Raw genomic sequence first — 9,244 nt, 5'->3', positions numbered from 1 at the left:
CCTGCTGCTGTCTGTCAAGTGCAGTGGAGCGCTCCCGGCTCATCCACCCCGGAGTGGATTGGAAGGATATTTATGTTTGACAAAGAGCTGGCCTCCACCTAGAGGACAGGGAGTGCTGATGGTCAGCATCCTAAATGATGGATGTAACCACAGGTATGAGCTGCTCAGTTTTAATGTTAGAGACTGTACTTTTTGTTTTCTAAGGAATCTCTCTTCTGTTCCCACCCATGCGTTCATGTGAATTTGTTTATGAACAAATGAACATTTGTAGTATTAAAAAAAACAAACTGATATATATATATATATATATATATACAAAATATCACAAACCATTGGGAACCACTACCGTACAGCCATCAGACGTTTAGGGTGTGTTCACACTAAAGGTTCACTAACTTCATTCATTCAGACCAAGGTAAAAAATAAAAATCACATTTGATTTACTGTAAAAAAAACTTTCTCCTCTGTCCTTTCGGCCTTTTTTGTTGTATACATTTGAACTTCACATTTAAAAATAAAAAGAGTAGAGGCATAACAGCATCGGTTGCATTAAGCAAGTTTGACTTAATTGCAAGTCTAAATATTCTAAACAAAGTCTTTCACCTAAGCCCATAGATAAATTGGACATTTTTAATGGGGGAAATTTATTTTACAAACCTATAAAAAATTCTTTTAGGTAAAAAAAAAAAATCGTTTGTTTGTACAACTTATTGAAAAACAGAGATTTCAAAATTAACTAATAAATACAGAAAGGTTGCTGGTCTGCTGCTGCCCCGTGTGGTCAGTTTGGAAAACTAGGGGAAATCTGAACAAATGATTTAAACACTGAAATTACAATAAATAAATAAATAAATAAATAAAAAAATGCAACTATAGCAATAGAGGCGGTGGTGCCACAGATTTGTTTCAACGATATTTTAGCCCATTGTGAATGTTAAAACATATATGAAATATTATCAAAAGCAAAATGGCACATTTTCATGTTATCCGAAGAAAACTCTAAATTTTGTTTTGAAGGGTCAACAAATGAAACCTGGGTTTAACTAGATAACTCGTGTTAGCTACTTACAGGGTACCAAAAGAGATACAAAGGTAAACAACAACACCTAACACACCTTAATTTAGGCCGCATGTTGAATAACGTACACACACCTTATACGTCTTACAAACACACACAAAGTATCTGTATAAAAGACAGACATAAAGAAGCAGATTCTCTGTTGGTTAAGGCTCTTCCTACCTGTGCAGGTTTCAGTTAAACCGTTAAAACAAGTTCCGGTGTTCTACGCCCAGCTACTACTGCTCCTTCTGTAGGGTGGTGGCAGTTACCTGTAGCTTCCTGGTCATATAAGCTCCACCCTCTACCAATCATCTTCCTGCATTTCTTAGCTACAGCGCACCCACCAGCTCTGGGCCATGACCGCCCTTAGCATCTGGGGGACATCAGGGGCGTCATGTACGAACAAAAAGGAAATACGCGGTTCTCACGACAGCTCTGTAATTGGCGCACGTTTCTACAGCCGCTGTGCCTTTGGCGACACTTAGAGGTGATGCCGGGAAATTGCTAATAATTACAATGTGCATATGATTTTCTTGTGCGTACGTCAGTTTCAGTATTTTGATAATTAAGTGAACTGTGGATGCTTACGGTCATTTTGTTATTAATATTATTGTGTGCCAGAGTGGTAATACATGATTGGGTTGTGTTAAAGTTACCGGTAAAGCAAAGCAAAGAGAAAGTACTAAAAACAAATTCTTGAATCGGCATAAATGGTCGAATTCTGTGTCTATAACATATACGTACGTAGTTAGTAAATCACAATTCTAATAAACTTTCCATAAACTACATCTCCCATAATGCATGTTGACGTTGTTACCTGCCTCTCGACATCCTGGCAAATGGAAATATCAACTAGCCCCAACGATAACAGTCGCCATGTCAAAAACTTGACTAATATTCATTGTTTTGCAACCAAACACCCTGTCTAGTTATTGTTAATATTTTTAAAAACATTTTAAAAATTATTTTAAGGAAAACGTCTGCGTTGAATGTAACAGGGGTTATGTAGTTATAATTACACCAAATAGTTTTAGTTGTTCTACCTGACGGACGTGGGTTGTTCCTCCGGGGGCGGGAACTTGACGTGTATTTTTTATATATAACTGGTGTCAGGGCTTGAAGTTATAAAGTAGTTAAAAAATCTATATGGTACATTACGTCGCCTGTTACACAATTTAAAAAAAAAACGGTGATAAAGAGCTATAAACAGACATTTGGCTTACAGCTTTAGATAGGAGATGCATCTTCACTCTGTCCATGTTAGTCTGTTCTTACTTTTTTTGTCTTTGCACCCCACCCACAAATACTAGACTTGTAGTTATTATTTACATTTATGGAAAATAATAAAATAAAGTTTTGTATCGACGAAGCTTTAATTTCAAAACAAATAATACCATTTACTTACATTTTCTTACTGTAAAATATCTTAAACAGATTCTTTCAAATTTGGCCAATGGTGTTTCCAATGAATTAGACAGTTAAAAGGATATTCTGTTTTCAAGTAAACATGATGAGCAAAACACATTAAAAATTCAAAGGTAGCCTTAAAATTATTTCTAATAAAACATTGCATATTAAGAACTAGTTACGTTTTAATTTAGCAAATAGACTAACGGCAACAACATGTGACAAAAACATCTTAGGTTACTGTAGAAAATAATGAAACCGTAGCAAAATATTTCAAAATTATATATATGAAACTGCAATTATATTAGCCACAATGCTAGCAACATATGAGCTAATACACAAATCATAACCTAAAAACACAAACTAATTCATATTATTTAAACAAAATTTTACAAATAATTTAACTTAAGCAAATATGATATCAACTGCATGTCTTGTGGTGCCCATCAGTGGCTCCTTTTTTTTTTTTTTCAATTTATTTTTTAATCACATTTTACACTTTTTTTTTTCTTTCAAAATAGATGAGTTCCACAAGTTGCACTTGTAGTGTTTTCTCTCTGATGTCAATATCAGTCCAGCTATTGTTTTTAAAAAAACCATCTGATCATATGATCAGACATCCTAATATAATTTAAGATTTGTAAATCTGGTGGTTCCCTCCTGCAGCAGAAGGGGGCAGTGCAGCACTGGCCCCAGACTGAACGTCCACAAATCCCATTCGCTGTCTCCTCTTCCTCTGCTCTGTCATCTGTGACACACAGGGTGCGTTTACAAAGTTATCAAAGAGGTTTAAATCACGACAAATGACACTAAGGTTAGCCACGGCTAGTCACTAAGCCAAGTGTTAACATCTTGGAAAGCAATTTTATTTAGCAGTTACAACTGGCCATTCAAGGGGAACTGTATTGCTGATATGGTCCCCCGGTTGTGTGAAGATGGATTTTCCATTGATATCCTAAGTACTTCAAGATGACTTGCAGAAAAGAAAAAACAAACAAAGCAAGTACCTGCTCCTTCAGTTCGTTCAGTTGACTCGTCAGTGTTGTCACCACCTTCATGGTAGCTGCCAGTTTGTCCTGTAAAATCCTCATCTCGTTCTGCTCTCCATCGCCGTCAGTCACTACCAAAGACATTGCCTGCATCCGAGGAAACCAATCCAGGTTGTTGTTCTGGCAAAAAAAAAAAAAATAGACATTTTCAGGTTGTTGTTCTGGCAAAAAAAAAAATAGACATTTGTCTTAAACTAGTCTTTCGGGGGCCACTGGCTTGTTATTAATAGCTACTGTTATTGTAAGTCAAAGTCACTAAAGAGAAGCTCAAGTCCAGTCGAGTCCTGTCACTGGACCACATTCATATTTTTTCAATCTCGCTTTGAAGTTGGCCACCTGCTGGTGGTCAAGTGCACTGCCAGGTGCTGAAGACCTCCTCACCTTAATCATGTGGGCCACGTAGCTCTCTGGTCCCGTGTAGTCTGTCCTGTTCTTCTCTCTCAGCAGGACTATAAAGTACAGATAGTTCCAGATGTTGTGTTCCAGGTTCACGTGCTCCTCAAATGACACCGTCTTGTTGTCAAACTTGTCTCTCTCCAGACCTGCAGCGAGTGTCAAACCAGAACGGTTGCAATCCAGAAAAGCCCAGATACCTGAGCATCTCAACATTACTTCTTAAACGCGCTCACCGCAGATGAAACAGGTGGTCTTTAGGACCTCCTCCTTCTTCTGCTTTTCACTCCTCAGGTCGGCGAACGTGTCGATGATCACGCCGAAGATCAGGTTCAGGACAATGATGATGACAATGAAGTAGAAGAGGAGGTCGTAGACAACGCGAGCAGGAAACAGCGGCTCCTACGTAGACAGTTGTCAGAGTTCAGAAACATCAATTTAAATAGACATTATATTTATTATTACTTTATGTCATCCTTCTTTTTTTAGTTTTAATGCAAATTGATTCCCTTGCTGCTTCAAAAATCCCTCGTATTCACACCAGGTATTTCCTTTTGTCATTGGCAATTTGAGTTTACGTAGGTTACAGCTGGTATTATATTTATTATTACTTTATGTCATCATTCTTTTTTTAGTTTTAATGTGAATTGATTCCCTTGCTGCTTCAAAAACCCCTCGTATTCACACCAGGCATTTCCTTTTGTCATTGGCAATGTGAGTTCATGTAGGTTACAGCTGGCATATATGTGTGTTAACTGTGTACGTGTGTTTGTGATTTTCTTACTACTGTATAAACCCAAACAGACAAATAAAAAAATTATGACAGATATCAGATCGATACCGATCCTCAGCATCGGATCAAAATGTAGATGATCAAACTCTGCTTACATTCTTTGATGGTTTTCGTAGCACATCGCCCACTCCTCCTCCGTTCCTCAGTCCGTGGTTCAACACAGTAACGATGCACATGAGCAGAGTGTCACAGGCTCGCTCTGTGCTCGGCTCGTCTGGAACACACGTGCGCAGGTAGTTCAGAATTCTTAGTTCAGATTTGATTTGGCGTGATTTTTTTTTTTTCTTTTTCTTTCTACCAGTTTTTTTTCTCATCCCTCCGGTCTCTTAAAGTCTCATCTGAGTCTTGATTGGTCTGGAGTGTTGTGGCACGGGATGATTTAACTCACATGCAATCGGTCGGTGTGTTTCCTCATCCACTAAACCGCTACCGTAAAGACTGAATAAGCTGCGCCAGTTGAAACGGAAGCGACTCATTAGGTTTTAAATCATTAATCTTTTGTTTTGGATGTAGAACTTTATTAATCTCTTTGGTGTTCTCTTCGGGAAATTAAGGAAGCAATTTAGACCAATTAAAAAATTTAAGTAGGGATGTCCAATATTCCGCATACAATCCACTGATTATCAAAATACAGTATATAGTTATTAATAATGAGGTGCAATGCTGCCATCTAGTGACTTCCACTTTCATATACAGCCGTTTTTCCCTACTATTTTTAGGGCACAAATCTTTCGGCAAAACCCAGGCATTGCGCTATCGGGTTTTCATTATTGGACAAAAAAAACCAATAACGATTCTTACAGATATTGTATAATTATGCTAAAATCGGTCGGCGGGGAAAATCTCACCTTCACCATCTGCAGCAATGCCAGCTTCTGAGGTGCAACTAACGCCATCTGAAGAACATGAGTCCATGAAAACCTGAGAGGCCTCACTCTGAGGAGTATCTGTAAACACACGCAGATGTAGATACAGACCAAAATATAAGGGATTACAGACCCATGACTGACGGAGCGTCCCCTACCTGCAGCGATCTGTGGCAGTTGGTCGACCTCCATGATGAAGTCCTCCTTCAGGCAGAGGAAGCCCACAATGGAGAAGAGGTAGACCAGGATGAGGGCGAGTAGTGCCGTCAACAGGATTGACCTGCCGTTACGAGTTACTGACTTGATCACGTTGAAGAGAGTCTCTTCTCTGTAAATCAGGTCGAACAGCTGCACGTACAAAAAAAAAAACAAACAAAAACAAACAGACATTCACTTCCTGTTTGAGCCACATTAAGAACATCGACGCTCTGACTGGTGCATACCAGGAGGCTGTAGAAGAGCTCGTGGACAAACAGTCCCAGTGTGGACGTTAGGACGTAGCCAAGGTGGTAAAGGAACTCCACGTCCATCACCATGGCCTTGTAGCCCATGATGAAGGTCCCATTGTTTCCCACAAAACTCACCACAAACACCACTTTGTTTAGAAGCTGGAGACAAAAAGACACACAAGAAAAAAAAAAGTTTTTTACTGTAAATTAGTAAAATTGTGTTCCACTGTGGCCTGGTACCAAATGACCTACGGACCAGCACTGGTCCCCGAACCGGGGGTTGGGACCCCTGCTGTAAGGATGATCCCAGACTACTGTGTGCTGTACGTGTGAATTGAAGACTTTTTAGATACTGACTGACTTTGGTTGCCGTACACATGAAAACTTTCGGATTTGAAGATAGTCATGTCACAGAAGCATTTTCTTTTGAACATAAACATTTTCCGGATGTCGGTTCAGGGTCTTACATTAAGTGATCCCAGCAGGATGAGTGTGTTTCCAATGCCCAGGTGATAAATAGACCTTAGGATCAGAGCGATAGTTAGAGGCTGGAGGCCGTAACGCTGAGAGAACAAACACAGAACCGAGAGACCCGTCAGGATCCAGAACAGCATCAGCAGCAAGGAGTCGTCAATCGCCCCGGCTGGGAGAGGAGAACGAGGAGCAATGGGCAGAGAAAAAAGATTTAGACTTTATTGATGTTTTTGTTTTTAAATTCTTATTTTTACTCAATGGCATATTTGTCAAGTATTCAAGTATTTTTACAGTATTTATTTACACTGTAGATATCTGTTTTTGGCTTTTATTCGAAGTAGTAATGTTTTTTGCGGTAGTATTAATTTGCATTAAAATATGTGCAGTGATATTATGTGTAGTAATAACATGCAGTGGTGCAATTCTAGAATAGTATTTATTTTAAGCTCTATTGTTCTGCAGGAAGTTTTATATAGTATATTTATATATATTCACATAGTATTAATTTTGAACATTAATACTTAGGTGCAGTAGTATTTCATATATATATTTTTAGTAATGTTCTTTGGTAGTATTTGTATAGTAATGATGGTAATGATTGTCTGGATTAGTATTTGTGTACAGAGGTGATTATCATTAAGTACGGTACTTATTTACAGTTTAAACAACTGCGACAGTATTTTGTTGAATACCAGAAGTAGTATTTATTTAAAGCTTTGGCATTATGTACAGTAGCAGTAATACACATAGTAGTATCACTACCTTGTCCAGAGTTGTAGGGGTAGAAGAAAGCAATGATGAGGTTAACAAACACAGCCAGGTTGAAGGAGATGGTCCCCCACAGAGTCATCCTCCTTGAAAACCAGTACAAGGCTGGCATACCTGACACACACACACACACAGAGAGAAAAGTCAGGAACATTCATTTAAATGGATAATATATTTATTTACAGCAGGCGTGAGCAAAGTTTTTGACTCGCGGGTCACAATGGGTCCTAAAATTTGCCAGGTCAGGAGCAAATAGATGGAGCGTTCGTATGAACTAAAACAAATGACATGTAAAAGTTATAAAGGCTAAAATGCTGAAGTGCTTTAAGCCTTTTCTACACCATCTACTGGAGAAATGCTGGCATTGCAGGGATAAGGCAGACAAGTTTGGAGGGCCGGATTAAAACACCAAACGGGCCGCATCTGGTCCCCGAGCCGTGGTTTGCCCACGCCTTATACTGTATATAGCACATCACTATCTTCTGTCCTTCTTTATGTCTCAAGAGACTACTTCAAGAATCACTCATGTTCACACAGTCACGCACGAGTGTCGAGTTTCCTTACTCCGGAGTTTCTTCTGCCACTCCATCTCTCCGTGCAGGAAGGACGTTTGTTCAAAGAAATGTGTGACCTTTGACCCCTGCTCATCTTGCTCCGTGGTGTTGAAGACCCTGCACTTCGACTCCTCGGTCAAAAACTCACAAATGGGATGAACGGGAAATACAATCTGCTCCATGCTGCGATCTTCACGCACAATCTAAAAAAACACATACAGACAGTGGACAACAACTTTACTGTATGCAACGTGGAGGTGAGAAAATGAACATAGGCATCACTTCCGTCTTGATGTGGCCTAAAAGCCTAAAGCTGCCCACTGTTCACTTTGGTGATGGGTTAAAAGCAGAGGCTCAATTCCGTTGTATCCTAGTGTTACAATGACAATAAAGACTATAAGTCTGTATTGAAGTACTACTGAGCGCCTGCTAATATTTGTTTCTCTGTACTAACCAGTGTATGCGCCGGTTGCTGGCACTAGCATCCTGCATACAATTCCCTTATTATCAAAACAGATTAATAAAGCCTGCTCTGCTGCCATCTAGTGGAGCCTTTTATCGTTTATCGTTCAGGCATAAATAAAGGCAGTATACTGAAAGTCCCCTCTTGCACCCCAATGACAGCTCACCGCAACCCCCCACGGGGGGGCGCGCCCCACTATTTGAGAAGCACTACCATAAACTCGGAAAGAAAGTTCAGAAAGCTTTGGCAGCACCTTTCAATGTTGAGTAAATAAATAAAATGGCCGTGTAATTTTTTTTTCTATATTTATTTTTCATTTATGTAGCTTTTTTTTTTGCACTATTTATGTGCTTATTTTCTTAATATTTATCTTTTTTATTCTATTTATGATTATCATTATTATCCATGTGTGTGCATGTGAAAAATGTTACAAAATCAATATAAACATTCATATATAAATATCAATATCTCCCTGTGAGCAGTTACACCCTATGGTGAAGTCAGGGTAATTCTGTCAGCAATACCTCTATTTGAGCAGTTAGCTGTTCATAGAACTCCAGAGGATCTTCCTCCACTTCTACAGCTGGAGCCGTGGACTTCAACATCTGTGACAGGGGGCGATTGTTTAAGTTCAGCTAAGGAGACAAAGAAGAAAGACCACATCAGGGGACGGACAATTAGATTAAATCCAGAATCTCTATCCGAAAAGTCATTATGAGTATATGTATTAACTAAGGCTCATGTCCCGTCTATGGTGAAGGCAGAGAAATAAAGCTTGACGATACTGGCATAAATGGATAAAGAATGGGTTGAAGGAGTTGGAGGAATGTTTACCATGGAGGAGATTCCCTCTTCTCCTTCTTTGCTCTTCTTCGGTGGTTTCAGGATATTCTGCAGGCCTTTGTTGTGTCGGGCCAACTGACATCAAAAGAAGAAGAAGAAGAATTCGTCTTAGACTGCTGAAAGGT

The 9,244-nt window shown here is 39.2% G+C and overlaps 2 protein-coding genes across 4 annotated transcripts in view; both read right to left on the bottom strand.

The window, feature by feature from the left end:
* Window positions 1-1,401, bottom strand: part of LOC103384436 (deoxyribonuclease-1-like) — a 9,922-nt gene extending 8,521 nt beyond the window's left edge. For 2 of the 3 annotated variants that reach the window (XM_008317945.3, XM_008317946.3), the window contains exon 1: window positions 1,241-1,397. The gene's annotated coding sequence lies outside the window, so the exon portion shown is untranslated. Of the gene's footprint in view, window positions 1-1,240 lie in introns of all 3 variants that reach the window. The other variant, XM_008317944.3, reaches the window with a different exon arrangement.
* Window positions 1,402-2,414: 1,013 nt separating this feature from the next.
* itpr3 (inositol 1,4,5-trisphosphate receptor, type 3) overlaps window positions 2,415-9,244 on the bottom strand; it is a 39,413-nt gene continuing 32,583 nt past the window's right edge. The window contains 13 exon segments of the mRNA XM_025059108.1: window positions 2,415-3,215; window positions 3,475-3,636; window positions 3,898-4,058; window positions 4,146-4,311; window positions 4,798-4,916; window positions 5,551-5,649; window positions 5,727-5,916; window positions 6,012-6,176; window positions 6,485-6,660; window positions 7,254-7,373; window positions 7,824-8,016; window positions 8,801-8,911; window positions 9,111-9,194. Of these exon segments, the coding sequence (XP_024914876.1) occupies window positions 3,099-3,215; window positions 3,475-3,636; window positions 3,898-4,058; window positions 4,146-4,311; window positions 4,798-4,916; window positions 5,551-5,649; window positions 5,727-5,916; window positions 6,012-6,176; window positions 6,485-6,660; window positions 7,254-7,373; window positions 7,824-8,016; window positions 8,801-8,911; window positions 9,111-9,194 (1,863 nt within the window). The 3' untranslated portion in view covers window positions 2,415-3,098.

Source organism: Cynoglossus semilaevis, chromosome 10, assembly GCF_000523025.1.
Source record: "Cynoglossus semilaevis isolate Cse_v1.0 chromosome 10, Cse_v1.0, whole genome shotgun sequence".
NCBI classification, from domain to species: domain Eukaryota; kingdom Metazoa; phylum Chordata; class Actinopteri; order Pleuronectiformes; family Cynoglossidae; genus Cynoglossus; species Cynoglossus semilaevis.
Note: the sequence above shows the minus strand (reverse complement) of the source record. Positions and strands in the feature narration are given on the sequence as shown.